General features: G+C 43.2%; 1 protein-coding gene across 1 annotated transcript in view; it reads left to right on the plus strand.

Annotated features, from left to right (window-relative positions):
• LOC144610501 (complement C3-like) overlaps nt 1–22,359 on the plus strand; it is an 86,612-nt gene that overhangs the window by 15,290 nt on the left and 48,963 nt on the right. The window contains exons 7-16 of the mRNA XM_078429253.1: nt 15–102; nt 1,906–2,008; nt 4,460–4,580; nt 7,062–7,177; nt 7,263–7,409; nt 8,417–8,632; nt 10,542–10,745; nt 11,769–11,933; nt 14,652–14,781; nt 18,031–18,102. Of these exons, the coding sequence (XP_078285379.1) occupies nt 15–102; nt 1,906–2,008; nt 4,460–4,580; nt 7,062–7,177; nt 7,263–7,409; nt 8,417–8,632; nt 10,542–10,745; nt 11,769–11,933; nt 14,652–14,781; nt 18,031–18,102 (1,362 nt within the window). The remainder of the gene's footprint in view (nt 1–14; nt 103–1,905; nt 2,009–4,459; nt 4,581–7,061; nt 7,178–7,262; nt 7,410–8,416; nt 8,633–10,541; nt 10,746–11,768; nt 11,934–14,651; nt 14,782–18,030; nt 18,103–22,359) is intronic.

Genomic DNA, 22,359 nt, shown 5'->3' on the forward strand with positions numbered 1-22,359 from the left:
TATATCTTTGTCAGTGTTGCCAAGCTTTGAAGTTACCTTGGAATCACTGCAGCCATTTTTCTACGTTGATGATGCAGAATTGCACATCAGAGTCACTGCAAGGTTAGTATTCACTTCAGACAGAAAAATGATGTAAAAATTGATGGAGTATTTGACTTTGATTGATGGCATTATATTAATGCATAACTGGTATTCATGCATAACAGGTATCAGGCAGTTACCATGCATTTTGTATGTAGACAGAAAGTATTGGAGTAACTCAGTGGGTCAGGGAGCATCTCTGCAGAAAAAGGATGTGCGGCAATTTGGGCCGGGACCCATCTTCAGAATGATGGTCTGTAAAGTCCCTTCATGAAGGGGCCCAACCCGGAATGTCACCCAGTCTTTTTCTCCGGAGATGCTGCCTGGCCTGCTGAGTCCAGCACTTTGTGTCTATCTTTGGTATAAACCAGCATTTGCAGTTCTTTGTTTCTACACCGTGTATTTTATGTTGGCAAATGGTGAATTCCAAACTGCATAAACCAGTCGTTTATTCACATCTGAAGTACCATGTCCAACTTTGGTTGTCCACCTTGGGCAGATTACATGTGACAAGCAGAGGGAAGTGCAGATATGATTTACTGGAATGGTCTAAGTTTAGAGAAGTAATGCTCCTGCATGGTTTGATAAACTTGTTCTTATCAAAGAAAGAGGAATGAAATGCAGTTATAGAAACATAGAAACATAGAAAATAGGTGCAGGAGTAGGCCATTCGGCCCTTCGAGCTTGCACCGCCATTCAATATGATCATGGCTGATCATCCAGCTCAGTAACCTGTACCTGCCTTCTCTCCATACCCCCTGATCTCTTTAGCAAAAAGGGCCACATCTAACTCCCTCTTAAATATAGCCAATGAACTGGCCTCAACTACCTTCTGTGGCAGAGAATTCCACAGACTCACCACTCTCTGTGTGAAGAAATGTTTTCTCATCTCGGTCCTAAAAGACTTCCCCCTTATCTTTAAGCTGTGACCCCTGGTTCTGGACTCCCCCAACATCGGGAACAGTCTTCCCGCATCTAGCCTCTCCAACCCCTTAAGAATTTTATATGTTTCTATAAGACCCCCCCTCAGTCTTCTAAATTCCAGCGAATACAAGCCTAGTCTATCCAGTCTTTCTTCATATGAAAGTCCCGCCATCCCAGGGATCAATCTAGTGAACCTTCTCTGTACTCCCTCTAAGGCAAGAACGTCTTTCCTCAGATTAGGAGACCAAAACTGCACACAATACTCCAGGTGCGGTCTCACCAAGGCAGTAGAACCTCCCTGCTCCTAAACTCAAATCCTCTTGCTATGAATGCCAACATACCATTTGCTTTCTTCACTGCCTGCTGCACCTGCACACTTGCTTTCAATGACTGGTGCACCATGACACCCAGGTCACGTTGCATCTCCCCTTCTCCTAATCGTTCACCATTCAGGTAATACTCTGCTTTCCTGTTCTTGCCGCCAAAGTGGATAACCTCACATTTATCCACATTATATTGCAGCGAGTACAAGCCTAGTCCATGACCAAACTATGACCAAGCCTATGACCAAACTAGTTTGAATTGGATGGACAGAGAAAAGCTGTTCCATCAATCACTACATGGTTCAAGGATGGTAGACAGATTTAAAACCTTGGGTACAGGATATGAGGGGGATCTGAAAAGAGACATAGTGCTGTTGAAAGAACATTGGACAGGCTGTTAAGAGAATAATTTGCAGGCTAACGGGGAAAGACTGGGGAAATGGGAATGAAAAGATATCTGTACCGTGTGGCAGAATGGGCATGCAAGTGCAATGTCCTCCGGTGCTGCCATAATTCCACGACTTGATCATTTACATCGGATTGGTAGAGATTTTTATTCTGGTTTTATTCATGACAGGTTCACATATGGAAAACCTGTCCAAGGACGAGCCTTTATCCTGTTTGGAATAATGAAAGATGGTGAGAAGTTGTCCATTGCAAAGTCACTTCAATCAGTGCCTGTAAGTACAAACGGGTAGATTTTCCTAAACTTTGGGAATAGTAAGTGATTTCAATTCACCTCAAATTGATTGGGACTGTTTTCGTTGAAAGGACTTCTATCAGGCAGAATCTGTTAAAAATGCTCAAGAATGTTTTCTCAAATAATATGCAGATGGTCCAACTAGAGAGAGAGAGAGTAACTCTTGACCTCCTATGGGAACTCTTCGGATCGTTCACCTTGTTGTGGTGAAGAGGCTTGCGTGCCCCCATGACTCCGAAAGCGATGCCATCAGAAGCACCAGCTTCTGGTAGGGCCACCCATGGTGGTAAGGTCGAGGATGAGGGTCCAGACTAAGAACGATCCAACGTACAAGACCTCAACGGCGGACCAGGCGGACGAAGTTATCTTGAACTCAACGGCTATGAAGGTGGATGAAGGCTGCAACAGATCTATCAGCTCCAATCGTCTTGGTTCCCTTGTCATTGGAATTAGTTGATTGATTTGTGAAGGACCATGCACTTCTTGGAGTGCACCATCAAGTACACATTAAACAAACACACGCACAGGCGTCTTCGTTTTTCTAACATCAGAACGCAGACCATCATCGTCGACCTCGAGGGATAGTCACGACGACGACGATGGGGAAGTGAGGCAGGGCAAGTGACTCAAGTGTCAGCGGAGAAGTCCTTTGGGACCAGTGATCCTAATTCTAAGAGTTTTTAAATATTGATGGAAAAATGTTTATTGATAAAGACTGGATTTGCCTACAAGTTAGACACACCCACAAGTTAAAGTGCTAAATTGGGGCAATGCAAATTTTAAAGGAATTAGACAGGAACATGTTAACGTCATTGAGTCAAGTACAGTAGTTATACAGCACAGAAACAGGCCTTTTCAAGTCTTCAAAGCTGACAAGATGTCTCTCCTTGCTAGTCCCATTTGCCTGCATTAACCTTTGATATTCGCAACTACTCAGTAAGTTATGGGCTACATAAAATAAGGTTTGAATAGTTTAAAATATTAATAATTTTGTATTTAAGCAGTTGAAGACACTTTATGTACACAAAAATCAACTTTACACCTTATAATTAACAAATAAATAATAAAAGTCTAACTAACATTTCTCTAGCTAATGGCTCCTTTTATTTGAATGGGATCTTCTGCACTCTAGTCAGATTTAAGTATTACTGCTTATTCAAGTCACAAAATTTATCCAATCTTATTTATTCAGCACAAAATCTTTAAGCAGATTCATCAACTTTCTGTACCTATAATTAAACTAAGTGCATAAGTGATAGGAGTAGAATTATGCCAATCAGCCCATCGTCTACTCTGCCATTCAATCATGGCAGATCAATCTCTCCTTCCTAACCCCATTCTCTTGCCTTCTCCCCATAACCTCTGACACCTGGACTAATCAAAAATCTATCTATTTCTGCCTTAAAAATATTCACTGACTTGGCCTTTACAGACTTCTGTGGCAAAGAATTCCACAGATTCATCACCTCCTGACTAAATAAATGTCTCCTCATCTCCTTCCTAAAAGAACGTCTTTTAATTCTGAGGTTATGACCTCTAGTCCTAGACTCTCCCACTAGTGGAAACATTCTCTCCACATCCACTCTATCCAAGCCTTTCACTATTCTGTATGTTTAAATGAGGTCCCCCCTCATTCTTCCAAACTCCAGCGAGTACAGGCCCAGTGCTGACAAACAATTATCATAGGTTAACCTACTTATTCCTCGGATCATACTTGTAAACCTCCTCTGGACCCCCTCATGGGCCAGCACATCCTTCCTCAGATACAGTTGCCAAAATTGCTCACAATATTCCAAATACAGCCTTCCCAGCGCCTTTATAGAGCCTCAGCATTACATCCTGAATGTGAATTTGTAACAGGGATAAATAATATATGCACTTCTGAACCATTTTTTGCTACCTATATTCTTTTAAACCCTTCCATAATTTCTCTGCCCCTTGCCTGCCACCCACCCTAACATCACTGAGATACTCAGCAATGTCGCTGATAAACCTTTCTCATACATTCACAAACAAATATGATTGATCGATGCACAGCAATTGCAATTTAAATGTGACATTCTTAAAACAAAATGATTGATTGTCCTTTATAAAGTGCATCTATAGCATAGTTTCATTGGTGTAAAAAACATAAATAGCTGATTATTTAAAGTAGCATTTTTGGGGTGACTTCTTTAGTTATTACTGATTTTATATTCAAACTAAATAATACAGTAATATAATGAAAGATGTAATCAACATTTGGGGAATAACTACAATGAGTAATGGGAAAATGAATGGTGTGGGAATGGGAACACAGGGTGAGTAACAGTTAGTCAATGTAAGAGAGATTCAGGGGTGACATGAATGTTTACTTACAAAAAAATACCATAAGCATTGCCACAGAAAATCAGCTGGAATATCGAGAATTAACTAAACTCTGTACTTGCAGGTTATAGATGGCAATGGAGAAGCCATCCTGAAAAGGGCACACTTGACTGAAAACTTCGAAAACATTGATGAACTGGTTGGGAATTCAATTTATGTTACTGCAAGTGTTATTACTCATGCAGGTAAGTCTTAATGTAGTTTAAAGAACTATCTAAGAATACATATGGGGGCATCTTTGAATACCTTGTCTTTAATTTTCTATCTATGCCTGGGTATCCCTGTATTTGCTTTCTCTGGCACTTTGTGTTGTGAAGTGAAGTGAAGTGAAGTGAAGTTCTCCCCTCCCCTCCCCTCCCCTCCCCTCCCCTCCCCTCCCCAACACGTCACAATCAGCAAGACAAAAAACAAAAGACAGGCCCAATTTAAATGAGTGAGCTACCCACACAGCTGCATGCATTTGTGTATCATATGAACCTTTGCACTAGCTTTCAAGTCGTCAAGTCAAGTCATACACATAAATGTGCAGTGAAATGAAAGATTACCCACAGTCCAACAACAAGAGCAATAAAAATAAGCAATAACACACACAATTAAACAAAAAGAAACATCCATCACAGTGAGTCTCCTCCAGTCCCCTCCTCACTGTGATGGAAGGCCAGAATGTCTTTTCTCTTCCCCTGCCGTCTTCTCCCGCGGTCAGGCTGTTGTAGTTGCCACGTTCCAGGCCATGCCGGACGGTGAAAAGTCTGCAGCGGGGCGACCCAAGCCCCGCGATCCGGGGCGGGCGAAGACGCCGCCGCTGCCGCTGTACGTCGGGGCGGTCGGGGCTCCCGACATTGAAGCCCCCGCCGGGCAGAGAAAAATCCGCGGCAGGCCGACCCAAGCCCCGCGACTCGGGGCGGACGAAGACGCTGCCGCAGCCGGAGCTTCAGACGTCAACGCGGCCGGATCCTCCATAGGCGAGTCCCAGGTGGAGGCCGTCAGCTCCAGGTTCATGGCTGATGGTAGGCCGCAGCGGGAACGGAGACACGACCCAGAACAAAAGGTCGCGTCTATGTTCGGAAGAGACAACTTTACATTTACATTTACAGTTCCCCCCCCCCCCATAGTACACAACCCCAAAACAACTACATCACATTTACAGTACAATCCAGACAAAAAAACAACATATAAACACAAAGACAGAAGGACTGCAGGTACGCCGCAGCTGCTAGGGCAGCGCAGGCGCAGAGCTTGTTTCAAATTGCAAAGCTTGTCACCCATGAAACTGTGCACATCCACAAGTCAGGATTTCATGATTTTGCTTATTGGAGCAGTCCAAGAATGTACTTTAAATATTACTCGTTTATCCTGGACATATAGCACAGAGATTTGTCAAAAAGTATTGAATTGCAATACATGAGTACAAATCAAACTATTAAATGGTTCAGTTTCCTAAAACAAAACCTCTACTGCCTTGAAGTACAAACAGTACAGGCTCCTCAAAACAAGACCATCTGAAAACCATCTGATTTGGAAATACTGTACAGCTTTCTCACAGTTAATGAGAGTTGGGTCCCTAAAGAATCCATTGTCTTATGAATATTTCTATTACGCGAGGCACAACACATCCATTTGTGGTTCATACCACTTGCCATGGATGGTAAGGCCAGAAGTGTGAAGCTAGTTAATCCTTTCCCTGTAAGGATGCAGGAAATCAAGAGCAGACTGGACATTTTGACAGGCCGAAGTAAGCAAATTGGAACATGCCCATTATTCAACGAATGAGCTATATTGCCAGACGGGCCATCCAAATATTCAAGCTGGTTCTTTTTTCACCGTTGTATGTGGCTTGTTTATTTAGCAGAATCATTTTGTTGAATCAAACAAAAAGAATGTTGGATGTTACTAGTTTTCATGGCCTTTTGTCTGACAGACAATTTCCAGTTGGTTCTCTGCTATTTGTTGCTATGAATAAAACATTTATCAAGCAACTGACTAAATTAACTAAAATTCTTTTTTTTAAGACGTTTTCTGATGTAAATAAAACAAAATTTGCTAGAACTCATCAGGTAAAGAAACATCTGTGGAGGTCAAGGGATGGTTTAGTTTGTTTAGTTTAGAGATACAGTGTGGGAACAGGCCCGTCGGCCCACCAAGTCCTTGCTGACTATCAATCACCCGTACACTAATTCTGTGTTATCCCACTTTAGCATTCTACATATTAAGGGCAATTTACAGAAGCCAATTAACCTACAAACCTGGATGTCTATAGGATCTAGGAGGAAACAGATAGGTCACATGGAGAACATGCAATCTACTCACAGGCAGCACCCATGATCAGGATCAAATGGGGGTCTCTGGTGCTGTGAGTTCTACCACTGGGCAACTGTGCTGCCATGGTGAATGGTAAATGTTTCCGAATGAGTACCTGTATTATTTTTTTTAAGTAAATGTTTGTTTACTGTGGAAGGGCTGTTCTCAGGGTGCCCACTCGGAAGACCTGAAGGCCCGACGGATCGCGGAATCTGCCCAAATGCTTCCACAAGCCACAATTTTTAAAAGTATTAATGCCAATATTGCAATTTTAGCAAGCCCAAAGCAGATATCTTTCATGATTACAATAATGTAAATAATTTAATATATTTTTACTTATTTCTGCAATTCTCTCTTATTCATTGCAGGCAGTGACATGGTAGAAGCTGAAAAAACGAACATAAAAATAGTTCGTAGCCCTTATACAATCTCGTTCTCCAAAACCTCCAAGTATTTCAAGCCTGGGATGCCTTTTGTCATGATGGTACAGTTTCCTTTCTACACCTTCACAGTGCATCTTTGCTAAATCTGAAGGAAGACATTCATTCTGTTGTTCTTTGTCACCCAAGGTCTATGTAGCAAATCCCGATGGTTCCCCTGCCAATCAAGTTCCTGTGAAGGTCGACGGTTTCAATATCAAGTCTAAAACTCATGCTGACGGAATTACCTCATTGACAGTGAACACACCTGGAATTGCATCATCGTTTAGGATTAAAGTAAGAAATAAGCCATTTGATAGAGACTCATAGAATGAAACTAGACCAAGTGGACCCGTTGGGCCCAAACCGCTCCTGTATTGGTGCAGCACCCTCTCCCCTTCCCCTCCCTCCCCCTCCGCAGCATTTTTTTCATCAATCTCTAAACATATATTTCTTTACTTCTTGGCTAACTGAGACATGTCCTGGACCCTGATCATAATAAAATATCCTCTGATCCATTCAATCAGTGTCACATTCATTTCAGATCCTTTGTACACAATAGGTTTGTTAGTTATTGGCAGTAGCCACAGTTCTGTGGCCTGATATATCCACAGCTTTCACCTCTCCTTCATACTTACAGAGGTTAATTGCATATGGAACAACCTTAGTGGCCCCTTTAGTGAACATCCCAATGGGTTGTCTGTTCTTTCAAGCCTGCAAGATTATTATGCTATGACCTATTTTATACTAGTTATATCATGTCTCAAGTGCCTTGTGAGTCGTGCTGGCAAATGGCACTGATGTAGAAATTCATGATCTTGTTGAATGGTAATGCAGACTCAAGGGCTGGATGGCCTCCTCCTGTTTCTATTCATGTTCTTACTCTCAATTATCAGCAGCTTTGGAAGTTATCATTGACAGATATTAACTGGCACATTCTCTGATACCCTAGATAGATACAAAAAGCTGAGAAACTCAGCAAGTCAGGCAGCATCTCTGGAGAAAAAGAATTTTGGGTCAGAAGCCTTCTCAGACCAGCATCGGCACTTCCTTCTGACACATTTTCTCTGATATCGTGTTCACTCATGCTCAGTTTGGATTTTGCCGCAACCACCCGCAAGGACCTTTTCACATCCTTTGACCAAATATGGACCAAAACCTAAATCCCTGAGGTAACAATAGCCTTGAAAGCATGGTAGCAAGTGACTGAGCATGGCATCAAAATGCCCTGGTAAAAGAGGCAAAGGATAGACATCTGCTCAATGGTTGGAATTTAAGTATCCCTTTTGTCTTTCTGCTTGCAGGTTTCAACAGATGTCCCCAATATTCTCCTAAATCAACAGGCAAATGCAGAAATGTTTGCATTGCCTTATAAGACACAACGTGGATCAAAGAACTACCTGCACATTGGTATTCAACATAAAGAGCTACATGCAGGTGATGACGATTTATTGGTTTACCTGAACATTGGAAATGATAACGAAGGAGTCCGAGAGCAAATAAAATACTTCACCTACATGGTATGGTTATCTCCAAACCTATCTTGCCTTATATTGACATTCATTTTGAATTTAAGAAACTTCTGCATAACCCATAACAAGCTGGAAAAAGGGCATGTCAGAACTTGAGGGTCTGAACTATAGGGAGAGGTAGGCATGCTAAGACTTTATTCCTTGGAGTGTAGGAGGATGATGGGTGATCTTATAGAGATGTATAAGATCATGATAAGGGGATTGATGGGGTAAAACAGTCTTTTACCCAGAGAAGGAGCATCCAGAAGTGGGGACATAGGTGTAAGGTGAGAAGGGAAAGATTTAATAGGAACCTGAGAAGTAACTTTTTCACCCAGGGTGGTGGGTATATGGAACAAGCTGCCAGAGGAGGTATTGTACCTGCCTTGAAGCAGGTACTATAATGTTTAAAATACATTTGGACAAGTACATGGATAGGAAAGGTTTAGGGGAATATGCAAACAGCTGAGACTGGCGTAGATGGGGCATCTTAGTCGGCATGGGCAAGTTGGGCTGAAGGGCCGGTTTCTGCATTATCTGACTTGTGACTCTAAGCGATTATATAGCTCACTTAACATAGTAAACATCCTCAGACATTATTAGACAAGAGTTGACATCTACTCATTGAGATATTTGGAGAAAAGTTTGTTTGACAAGCTAAATGTAGAAAGAGGATAGAGAGGCAGAGAGTTTTTTGAGGGCATTCCAGTGCTTAGGGCAAGAGTAACTTTGCCACAATCACCAATGGTGAATGGTTCAATTCAGAGATAAACAACTCCAGAATTACTGGAGTGTGGTGATCTGGGAATGTCAGAACAGTATAGGAAATTGCAAAGAATGTGATAGGGTGAGACAATGAAACATGGAAAAATATGGTAAAGAATTGAAAATCAAGGTTTGGTCAACTAGAATAGACACAAAATACTGAAGCAACTCAGCGGGTCAGGCAGCATCTCTGGAGAAAAGAAATAGGTTTCAGGTCGAGATCCTTCATCAGACAGAGTAAACGAGGGGGAAGCTAGAGTTGTGGGAAGCCAGAGGTTTGCGAAGGTATAGAACAAAGCAAAGCCCACATCGATGACTCGGAAGGTGGAGCCCGCAATGGTTTATTGTTGGCTGGGGACAAGTTGATAACGAAGGGATACAAACCTTGAAATTAGCAGGAGGATTGAGAAAGCTGCCACTGAAGGCAGGCAGCTTCTCCTTTGAGTTGGATGGGATGGCGAAGATATGCCTTAGGAGGTAGTCTTGTGTTGATTAGGAGTTAAGATTGCAAAGTTTGGCTCAGCCTGTAACAGTTGTTGGGAGAGGGATTGGGCAGTTAATTTGATGCTGAAAGATTCCATGGTATGGAGATGGAGAAACATGTCGAGATATGAGGGGAAAAAAAGTGAGAATGAGACATGAGAAGCAGGAAAGCAGGAGTTCTGACATTCTTCCTGAGGAACCTACTGTAAATATGAATTCTCAATGTCATCTTTTTCAAAGTGTTTGAAGTCTTTGGGCTCCATAAAACCCAAGGCCCGTCTTTTGTCCATTTTATCAAATTCCTGCTGTAGGAGAGATGGGTTTTCATTCAACTTTGTTCATGAATACCTGCGTTGAATACATTGATAGTATCACGACTTTGGACTTTATTCTTGTTTGAAGATTTGTGGTTATTGGTTATTACATTTTGATTCTGGCTCCCCTTATACACCAGAGGTGGTTTGTCTGAGGCTGTCACAAAACAAGAATTTAATTTAATTCAATATGAATCAATGTGATTAAATATTGGACTCTGGGTTTCACCAGTGGCGAGGGCAGTGCTGCCCTTTCTGTGTCGTCATCCAAAGCAAATTTGTAACTCATGTCTTCAAAGTCATTTGTTCCTTAAACTACTTTTCTTAATTTATTTTGTTTTGGTTTTATTTGCCAGCTGATTAGCAAAGGGAAGATTGTCGTTGCCAAAAGACAGCAGAGAATGGAAAATCAACGGGTGGTGACACTACAGTTCCCAATCAAAGCTAACTTAATTCCATCATTCAGGCTGTTAGTTTATTACTACGTTTACATTGGAGGACAGCTGGAACTTGTTGCCGATTCTGTGTGGATTGACGTGATGGACACATGCATGGGAACAGTAAGTGCTGCATACCATTTTCTCTGAAGTGGAGTCTGGGACAGGGAGGGTAATAAGGAGTTAATATTTAGAAACTCAAGGGTCAGAGTCCAAGAAACATCAGATGAGAATAAATGTTGTAGCATGAACTATCATTCAATCCAATAGGTCCACTGATAAATCCCAGTGCAGCTGAGCTTTTCAAAGGCTTTGGCTTTGTAACAATTCACTTCTCAGTCTTTCTCAAAGGAATGTACACCTCACATGTACATGGATAGGACAGGTTTGGAGGGATATGGATCACACAGGCAGCTAGGACATGTTGGCCGGTTCGGGCAAGTTGGGCTGAAGGGCCTGTTTCCACACTGTATCACTCTATGACTCTATGGCCTCACCTCCTACTTGCTGTAGGTTGATAAGTTGTTGTTTTACAAGGACAGATTGTGTGCTTGGTTTCTCATTAGTGTTCAGATACCGAGATGCAACTGTGCCATGGTTTACCAGCTTTTAAGTTGTGTGAGTTTTGAAACTTGATACAAAATATTTAAATATTTCATTAAGAATTACACTTTTTGCTTCCTCATATGCTGTCGGTTAGAACTAGTTGACGTGGTAAGTTGGAGAGCAAAACTGCTAACTTTGTGGTGGTTGGATGCTTGGACCCCATTGAACTGTCAATTGACAATGCAAGAGTCAGGAAGGAAAAGTTCATGCTACAAATATTGCTACAAGTTTGGGAATGGCTTTGAAATCATTCAGTGTTGCCAATTATACCCCAGTACACAATTACTGGAGATACAAATTTGATGACATGTGTAGAAAGGAACTGCAGGTGCTAATTTATACGGAAGATAGATATAAAATACTGGAGTAACTCAGCGAGTCAGGCAGCTGCTCTGGAGTAAAAGAAGAGGTGACGTTTTGGGTCAGAAAGACTGAAACTTTCATTTTGTGTCTATCTAATTGGATGGCAATCAGCAACAATTGTTTCTGCACTAACCTAATATTTGTGGTAATATTCAAAACTAACACATTTCTTCCCAGCTGAAGATTTCTGCGGCAAATCGAGATGACCAGAAGAGAACATTCAGTCCCGGAGAAGGGCTTACAATGAAACTGACAGGAGATCCTGGGGCAAAGGTTGGACTTGTTGCTGTGGATAAAGCAGTATTTGCACTGAGTAAGAAAAATAAAATAACCCAGAGTAAGGTAAGAAATCCTCTAAATGTTAATTTCTAGACTTTGCAGGGTGGTACAGTGGAGTAGCTGATAGAAACACGCTGAATTTCCTGTCTCTTCAGGAAGTAAAGGCATTAGTGTGCCTTCTAGGCTGCCACGTGGTTGGTGCACGGAATATCATTGGTAATATTAAAGCAAAGGAACTTGAAGCTCTCAATAATTTCCATTTCTGCACCATTTATGGTATGTACTCCACCCTATAGAGATAGAGAGATAGAGAGGTTATTATCCAACACTTTGTCACTAACTTCTCCATCTCCTTCTTGTACTCCACCTTGTCATTGCTCGTGTTTCGTCCCACCACAGTGGCATTGTCTGAAAACTTGTACATGGAATTAGAGCTGTATTTGGCCAGACAATCGTGAGTGTAAAGGGAGTACAGCAGGGACCTGAGAATGCATCATGCAGGGCTCTGATGTTGAGAATTATTGTAGAGGATGTGTTGTCACCTATCACTAATTGTGGTTTGTGCATCAGAAAGTTGTGGATCTAATGTTAGAGGGAGCTGATTCCTCGGCTCAAGAGTTTAAAAATGAGTTTGGATGGGATTATGGTGTTGTAAGGTGAGGCTACAGTAGTCAATAAACAAAAGTCTAACATAAGAGTCCTTGTCCACATGTTCCAGAGATGAGTTTAGGACTAGGAAAAGTCCATCCGCTGTGGACCCATGGCGATGGTAAGCAAACTGCTGTGGACCACGGGTTACATAGAAACATAGAAAATAGGTGCAGGAGGAGGCCATTCGGCCCTTCGAGCCAGCATCGCCATTCATTGTGATCAGGGCTGATCATCCACAATCAGTAACGTGTGCCCAACTTCTCCCCATATCCCTTGATTTCACTAGTCCCCCAGAGCTCTATCAAACTCTCTCTTGAATTCATCCAGTGATTTGGCCTCCACTGCCCTCTGTGGCAGAGAATTCCACAAATTCACAACTCTCTGGGTGAAAAGTTCTCTCTGGGTTGCTGGAGGTTAGAATTAATGTGTGCCATTACCAGTCTCCAAGCACATAATGATGGTGGATGTCGGAGCCACTGGATTGTAGTCATTAAGGCCCGCTACCTTACTTTTCTTCAGCATCTGGATGGTAGTGGTCTTTTTAAAGCAGGTGGAGTCGTCAAAGTGAAAGATGTCTGCGAATTGCTGATGCCAGTTGATCGACGCAGGTTCTGAGGACATGGCCAGGGACTCCATCTGAGCCGGTTGCTTTCTGGCGATTCACTCTCAGGAAGACCGATCTTCCGTCTGCCACATAAACTGGTGATACAGGCGCACCCGAGACTGGCGGGCGAGCGGCAATCTACCAACGACCTTCTGCTCAAAGCGGGCATAGAATGCATTGAGCTTATCAGGGAGGGAACCATTGTTGCCAGCGATACTGCCCACCCTCGATTTGTAGGCCATTACCACGTGCAAGCCTTGTCACAATCTGCGGGTATCAGTGTCATTGCCTCGAGCCTCCAACCTAGTCTGGAATTCCCTCTTGGTATTCTAAATGGCTCTGAAAATGTCGTAAATAGATTTATTGCACCGCTTGGAAACATTTGACTTGAATGCCTGGGGCTGGACCTCATGGTTCATCCATTGTTTCATGTTTGGCAATACATCAATCATCTACTTTGGTACGTGGTCCTCTGCACGCTTGCTAATAAAGTCTGTGACAACAGTGGCATATTCATCAAGGTTATCCACAGATATGGGGATTGTACAGTCAAATAATGCTGCAGAAAAAAACCCATCCGTAATCTTGCTGAAAGTTATGTTTTCAAATACACAGGACGTGATGTTAAAATCCAAAGTGCCAACTCTTAACTTGCTCCCGGTGGTGATGGGAGGTTTATGCATTCACCTACGCTCCTCTGATGTTGAGAAAGGCTGAGCAAACACGTCATTGGGGTTATCAAGTGGGCTCCTACTTTCATCAACGTTTCGCTGACTGGGTTCATGACATCTCCAGTAGGCTCAGCGGTGCGTTCTGGTGTCCCAGAACCACCCCCCTCAGCATCTACCTAGCCGGCTTATTTGGGAGACCAGATGGGGTCTTTCCTCTTCAGTCAGACCCACTGGCTACTCCGCTCTGCCGCCCCTGATGTTTCTTTAATAGCCTGGCGTAGGGCTTGTCCACTGATCCCCAGGTCCTTCATCAGTCCTACAGTTGATGTTGCCATGAAGCCCCGACATCTAACTTCTGTTGGGCAGATCTTTGCTCTCCAGCCCAGCTGTTCTGCCTCCACTGCAAGCTCTGTATATCGCAGTTTCTTTCTTTCGAAGGCTTCCTGCACAGAATCCTCCCAAGGGACTGTGGAGTATGCTCAATGGCTGATGGTATCCTTCTGCACCTTTCTTAGGTTCTTCTGCCTTTAATATGACAATCCATTTAAAATCGTTTTTCTCAATGATACCTATTTCGTCCAGCTTATTTTAGTTAAATGGTTTTAGAGTTTGTAGGCTTTTGGTAGGGTTTGAATCCTTGGCTGAACTAAATTAACAGCCCAAGTTAGATTATTAACTTGCTGGGTCAATGATGCGTCTGTTATCATAAGCATTGGCTAAATTCTTCTCAAAACAAAATGCAAACAGATGGATATGTATTTCACTCTGGTATTCTCCACAACTAGTAACTTGTTAACTGACTTTAGAGTACTTTCAGCCTGGTTAACATCCATTCTGTGTATGTGTTCTACACAGATCTGGAATGTGGTGGAGAAAAGTGATATTGGTTGCACACCTGGAAGTGGCAGCGATGTCTTTGGTGTTTTCTCAGACGCTGGATTAGCCTTTGTAACAAACACTAACCTCAAGACTGAAGCAAGAACAGGTACTGGTTTCTGAAAGAAATCTGTTTTGATTTTTTAAAATAAACGGAATGATGTTTCTGATCATTTTCTAATTATTACAGTCGCTTGTTTGGAAATCAAGGAGGTAATGCTTAAATGGAATGCCCTGTAATTATTACCCATGGCTTCTCTCACAGTTCCATTTGAGGCCCTTTTTCCAACCCTTCATCTGTACCTCAGCAATGTAATCTTTGGAGATCAAGGAGGCAAGAATCAAGTCAAGTCAAGTCAAGTCAAATTTATTTGTCACATACCACATACACGATGTGCAGTGAAATGAAAGTGGCAATGCCTGTGAATTGTGCACAAAAAAGAATTACAGTTACAGCATATAAATAAAGTTAATAAGTTACTATATACTATATATAGGATATATACTAAAATTTAGTCTCTGGGGTTATAAAAGTTGACAGTCCTGATGGCCTGTGGGAAGAAACTCCGTCTCATCCTCTCCGTTTTCACAGCGTGACAGCGGAGGAGTTTGCCTGATCATAGCATCTGGAACAGTCCGTTACTGGGGTGGTAGGGGTCCCTCGTGATCTTGCTTGCTCTGGATCTGCACCTCCTGATGTATAGGTCCTGCAGGGGGACGAGTGTAGTTCCCATGGTGTGTTCTGCCAAACGCACTACTCTGCAGGGCCATCCTGTCCTGGGCAGAGCTGTTCCCAAACCAGACTGTGATGTTGCCGGACAGGATGCTCTCTACAGCCCCAGAGTAGAAGCAATGAAGGATCCTCCAAGACACTCTGAATTTCCTCAGTTGTCTAAGGTGGTAAAGGCGCTGCTTTGCCTTACCCACCAGTGCAGCAATGTGCGTTGCCCACGTCAGATCCTCTGTGATGCGGACTCCCAAGTATTTAAAACTGCTCACCCTATCCACAGTAGACCCATTTATCTCCAGTGGCGTGTACGTCCTTGGATGTTTAGCCCTTCTGAAGTACACAATCAGCTCCTTCGTTTTAGTGACATTCAAGAGGAGGCTATTGTCCTGACACCAGAGTGCCAGATCAGCCACCTCCTCCCGGTAGGCCTTCTCATCGTTGTTGGAGATCCGGCCCACGACCACGGTGTCATCAGCAAATTTGATGATGGAGTTTGAGCTGAACCTGGCCCCACAGCCTTGTGTGTACAGGGAGTACAGTAGGGGGCTAAGGACGCAGCCCTGGGGGGTCCTATGTTCAGGGTGAGGGAGCTGGATGTGTGTTCCCCCATCCTGACCACCTGGGGCCTGGCGGTGAGAAAGTCCAGGACCCAGGCACACAGAGGGGTGCAAAGCCCCAGTTCCAGCAGCTTCTCAACCAGTCTGCTGGGGACTATTGTATTGAATGCTGAACTGAAGTCAATGAACAGCATCACCTCCTTGATCTCCAAACAATCTCCAAATAAAGACACAAGGGACTGCAGAAGCTGGAATATTGAATAAAACACAAAGTGCTGGAGTAAGTCAGTGGGTCAGGCAGAATCTCAGTGCAACATGCGTATGGATCGTCTGATGATGGATCCTGACCCGTCCTCTATCCATGTCCTCTGGAGATGCTATCTGACCGGCTGAGTTACTGCAGCACTTTGTGTTTTATAATAATCCTGGTTTCCCCAGATACATTGATGTAGCCAGCTTTACTTTCCCACCAATTCTCATGATCCCTCCAATGTTTATGAATTGCCAAACTATAGGCTGCTAAGAATATTGAAGCTTGCTAGAATTGGCACCCTGATTTAGATGTGAAAGTGAGGTGAAGACTTCTCATTATTGTTGTATGATGAAACACTTTGAATACACAATGATGTAATTGGCAGAGCTGCTAACTCACAGTGCCAGACATGTGGGTTCGATCCTGACCCGCTGTCTGTGTGGAGTTAGCATGTTTTCCAGTGACCACGTGGATTTCCTTCATGTGTTCTGGTTTCCTCCCACATCCCAAAGACATGTGGGTCTGTAGGTTGATTGGGCTCTGTAAACTACCCCTAGGGTGTAGGGAGTAGATGTGAAAGTGACAGAATGGATAGTATAAATACAGAAAAAGATCGGGTAAATGTCCAATGTCTTTTGCCCAGAGTGGAGGAATCAAGAACCAGAGGACATAGGTTTAAAGTGAGGATGGAAATATTTTATAGGAACCTGAGGGGTAACTTTTTTTCACAAAGGGTGGTGGGTATATGGAACAAGCTGCTGGTGGAGGTAGTTGAGGCAGGTCCTATCATAACATTTAAGATACATTTAGACAGCTACATAGAACAGAGGTGGGACTAGTTTACATGGGGCATGTTGGTCAGCGTGAGCAAGTTGGGCTGATCGCCCATTTCTACGCTGTATGCACCACATGACTTAACACAGAACATGGGTGAATGGATAAATGATGGTCTGCATGGACAGTGGAAAGAATAGCCTGTTTCATGCTGAATCACTAAACAAAGTTCTAAACTAAATGAAACCGCAGATGTTCAAAAGGCACCAGGAAGAAGATTCTCTTTCTTCATCTATCTTTCATCACGCATTACTGTTGCATCAACACCTCACACCCCATGTGTGATTTAGCTTAGATTAGTTACAGAAGTAACACGAAACCAGGCCCTTCGGTCTACATAGTCTGTGCCGACTAACGATCCTTGCACATCACCCTATCCTGCACACACGAGGGACAATTTGCATTTACACCAAGCCAATTAACCTACAGTCTTTGGCGTGTGAGAGGAAACCGTAGCTCTCGGAGAAAACCCCACGCAGGTCAAAGGAAGAACGTATAAACTCCGTACAGACAAGCACCCGTAGTCAGGATCAAACCCGGGTCTCTGGCGCTGTAAGGCAGAAAATCTACGGCTCCCACGGTGGGAGTAATGTCTGAATGAAGAGCCTGTTCGTCTGCTGTATGGTTCTATGTTTATCCAGATTCCCCTACCATGGCAGTATCCTTACAGAATCCGAAGTTTAATATACGTGTCTCTATTTTTGAATAACGCACTCAAATTTATGCCTGGCATTGTAGTTGCGTGCAGTGCCTGGCATATGTTTGATTTATGTGCTTTTTGATTTATGCATTACTTTTCAAGTGTGTAACCCCTGCATAAAACGTGAGATGCGTGCATTTTCAAAAGATCATTTGGAAAATCAGTACATTTAGTACATTTAATTCATGCATTTGTGTCGTAAAATTCCATGCCACTGGACACTTGTGGAACAACAGGTTTTCAAATTAACATTCATAGTTGTATCTTTCCAATATTTATTGTAGAGCTGACGTGTAAACAGCCAAATCTACGCAAGCGTCGTGCAGCAGGACGGGCAGAATTCATGACCGAGACACGTATGTATATATAATTTAAGAAATATTTCACTTAAATAATTCATGGTAGTAAGAATTTTTTTGATGGCAGCTTTTTTACTTGTGATGCTAATCCATTCAAAATGTGACTTTACAGAAATGAGTTTAAAAATAATAATGAACATTTCGAGTCGAAGTGTAATACACCATCAAAACACGCCTCACGGCCAACCCATCCATGCCAGCTAAGATGCGGCAGCTAAGTTGATCCCATTTGCCTATGTTTGGCCTATATTCCTCTGAACCTTTCCTATCCATATACCTATCAAAGTATCTTTTAAATGCTCTTGTATGCTTCAGCGATCTTCTCTGGCAGCACGTTCCATATACCCACCAGCCTCCATGTGAAAAAGTTGCCCCCTCAGGTTCCTATTAAATCTTTCCTCTCTCTCTCCTCTAGCTCTTGTTTCCTCTGGCATTGGTAAATGACTCTGGGCGAACACCCTCTCTCACCTCAAATCTTTCCTCTCTCTCTCCTCTGGTTCTTGTTTCCTCTGGCATTGGTAAATGACTGGGCGAACACCCTATCGATACACCCTCCAGTCTGAGGGAGATGTCTCGATACGAAACGTTCCCATTCCTTCTCTCCTGAGATGCTGCCTGTCCCGCTGTTTCTCCAGCTTTTTGTGTCTATCTTGGAGCCTCTCCCCCTTGTGTATGTATATATATGTCTAGAACATCTCCCCTCAGCCTCCTGTGCTGAAGGAATAAGAAGAGAAATGTGCTTAACTCTGAAATTAGATAAGATACTGTGGCGGTGCCCGGGGATTAGGCCACTCCCTGGGTCATCCCCCTCGGCACGGGTTGGACAGGGCTGGGGAGGGGTCTAGAGCCTGGAGGGGCTTGAGTTAACTCGTGCTGGAAACTGAAGAGAGTGGATGTTCTGATGCTACATTAAAACTACTGTTAATACTTACCTGGCGTCTTGCCTGATTCCTGCTGCGTCCAGACCCACTACAATACCATCATCTTGAGAATGTCCATTGCAACTAGAAGGAAAATTTGTTTTGCCTTGAGTTATTTTTAATGATTCCTTCATTGGATCAGTGGTGGTTTTATTATTCATTGGCTGTTTTAGGTTTGTCATGTTTGGCTGGCATGAATTAAAAGTATTACTGAAGGATAGGTATAACATGCGTGCAAAACATTGTGGGAATTCTTTAACAGATGCCTCTGCGTTATGATACCTTGAAGCGAGATATGCAAAAGACTGAATGGTGCTGTAAAGGTCCACTTTTATTTGGTCAGTCATGGATATGTTCAGGCACAGGCTGATAAATGGCAAGCAACATAACCACTGCAAAAGTGGCAAACAATAGTTTAATTAGTTTATTATTGTCACATGTCATCTGTGCTGACATGCACTGAAATGTTTTATTTGTGTGCTATCCAGACAAAGGAAATACTGCATGAGTACAATGAAGCCGTCCACAGTGCACAGATAAAGGATAAACAGCCCTATCCTGGATCAAATCTTACCTCTCCGACAGGCACCAGTTCATCTCCATTAACAACTGTAAATCCCCCACCGTTCCCCTCCCCCAAGGTGTCCCCCAAGGTGTCCCCCAAGGCTCAGTCCTTGGCCCCCTCCTCTTCATCCTCTACCTGTTCCCCCTTGGTCAATTAATCCGCCGTCATGGTCTCAACTTCCACTGCTTCGCCGATGATATCCAGCTCCTCATCTCCACCAAGTCAATCTCCACCACCACACACTCTACACTGACAAACTGCATCACTGAAATAAAATCTTGGCTTCAATCAAATTTCCTCAAACTCAACTGCAACAAATCTGAAATCATCATCATTGGTCCAAAAACGCTCACCAAATCCACCCAAAACTTCATCCTCAATATTGATGGTCTCCCAGTATCCACCTCCCCTCACATCCGGAATCTTGGAATCATCTTTGATCAAACCCTCCCCTTCGACAAACACATCAAACACATCACAAAGACGGCCTTCTTCCACCTCAAAAACATCGCCCGTCTCCGTCCATCCCTCTCCTTCACAGCTGCAGAAACCCTCATCCACGCCTTCATCACCTCCCTTCTGGACTACTGCCACAGCCTCCTCTATGGCTCACCCTCAAAAATCGTCAGTAAACTTCAATACATTCAAAACTCCGCTGCCCGTCTACTCCCCCACTCCCCGATCCGTGACCATATCACCCCCGTCCTTTACAAGCTCCACTGGCTCCCCATCCCCCAGAGAATCCAGTACAAAATCCTCCTCATGACCTACAAAGCCCTCCATAACCTGGCCCCATCCTACCTGACTGACCTCCTCCACAGGCACACTCCCACCTGCACGCTCCGCTCTGCTGCTGCCAACCTCCTGTCCCCCCCCATCCGGACCAAACTCAGATCCTGGGGGGACAGGGCTTTCTCCATCGCTGCTCCCACCCTCTGGAACTCACTACCCCAAAGCATCAGAGACTCCTCCTCACTCACCACATTCAAAACATCACTGAAGTCTCACCTGTTCAGCACTGCCTTCAACCACTGACCGTCACCTCACCTTCTGTCTCCTTTTTCTGTTTGTTTACTTATTTATCTATTTATTTTCTTCTCTATGTTCTAGTAATCCCTGTAAAGCGTCTTTGAGTGTTTGAAAAGCGCTATATAAATGTAATGCATTATTATTATTATTATTATTACATCTACTGGAAGATATAACATTGAAGTCTATTTAAAGATAGTTCAAAGATCTCCAAGAAGTATGAGGTAGATGGGTCAGGCCAATAAGAGAGAGAGAGAAGAGAGAGAGAGAGAGAGAGAGAGAGAGAGAGAGAGAGAGAGAGAGAGAGAGAGAGAGAGAGAGAGAGAGAGAGAGAGAGAGAGAGAGAGAGAGAGAGAGAGAGAGAGAGAGAGAGAGAGAGAGAGAGAGAGAGAGAGAGAGAGAGAGAGAGAGAGAGAGAGAGAGAGAGAGAGAGAGAGAGAGAGAGAGAGAGAGAGAGAGAGAGAGTGAGATAGATAGAGAGAGAAAAGGAGATTAACATTCCTGACAATAGAAAAGTGAGGCATGTTTCAAGTTGTATTGTGGGGAAGGATGGAGAGAACAGAGGGAATGTCTGTGACATGATGCCGACGTAAGTTGCAAACGTAGTAATTACATTGAAAACCAGCATTTGGAGACAGAAGAGAAAAATGATACAAACTGGTACAGCAACATCAATGAAAAAAATGATAAAGGGAGAGCCTTGAAATTGTTAAATTCAGTATTATGTCCAAAATGAGCCCAGATGAAACATGAGAAGCTGTCCCCCAAGCTTATGTTTTCATCGAGAAACGCAGCGGGCAGCAAATACAAATGTTAAACTGAGAGTGAGATAGGGAATAGAAGTGATCGTTGAATGGAAGTTCAGGATTGTAACAGTGGACAAGACAGATACTGTATGTTCTGCAAAGATATCACCCAAGTTTTGTTGTAACATGAAGGCCCTGGTTACAAAAGCTGATCAGAGACTAGTTGTGAGCGACTCAGCCCCTGATACCTCAAAGCTTTTCCAGGATTCACACGGCACAAATCAGGAGCATGATGGAAAATTCTCTACTTTCTTGGATGTGAGAAGCTCCAACAAGTTTTGGCACAGCATCAGCCATTCTAAAATTAGGCTCCCCCATCACCTCCATCTACAAAATACAATTCAGTTACTTACCTTGGCTACTCCAGTCCCACCTCCTCAACCCATAGTTTCCACCCACCAAGAAGGTCAGAGGCACCAAAACCATAGAAACACCACCACCTGCAGGTTCATCTCCAAATCTTACTGATTTAGAATATTCTGCTGGTCCTTCTTCATCATTGGTTCTAAATCCTGGAACTCCCTGCCAAACAACTCAAAAAGGAGCACTATCATCAGATGCATCATTTGAAGAGTGTGTTTTGGGAACATTTTCTCAGGAATGGACAAGGAACGCTGGCCTTGCAGCAATGCTTTGATCGTGAAAAATGTGTACTTTGGATAAAAATTGTCTATGGCTTCCAAAGCTATGAAAAGGATGTACTAAGTATGATCAGTCGTTAGTCCTAAGAACGTTCGTTAAGAATAAACCTGATTGGATTTCTACCAGCTCCAGCATCTCGGTTCTCATCAGCTTTGATTCCCTCAATCCAATATATGATCAATCACAAGCTTGCACGTTATTCTCATTAACTTAATTGGTGACATAGCTCTCTTGGACAGAAAATTCCAAGAACGAGAAAGTAAATGAAATGACTAACTGTTTAATCTGTGTC

This window comes from Rhinoraja longicauda, chromosome 37, assembly GCF_053455715.1.
Source record: "Rhinoraja longicauda isolate Sanriku21f chromosome 37, sRhiLon1.1, whole genome shotgun sequence".
NCBI classification, from domain to species: Eukaryota; Metazoa; Chordata; class Chondrichthyes; order Rajiformes; family Arhynchobatidae; genus Rhinoraja; species Rhinoraja longicauda.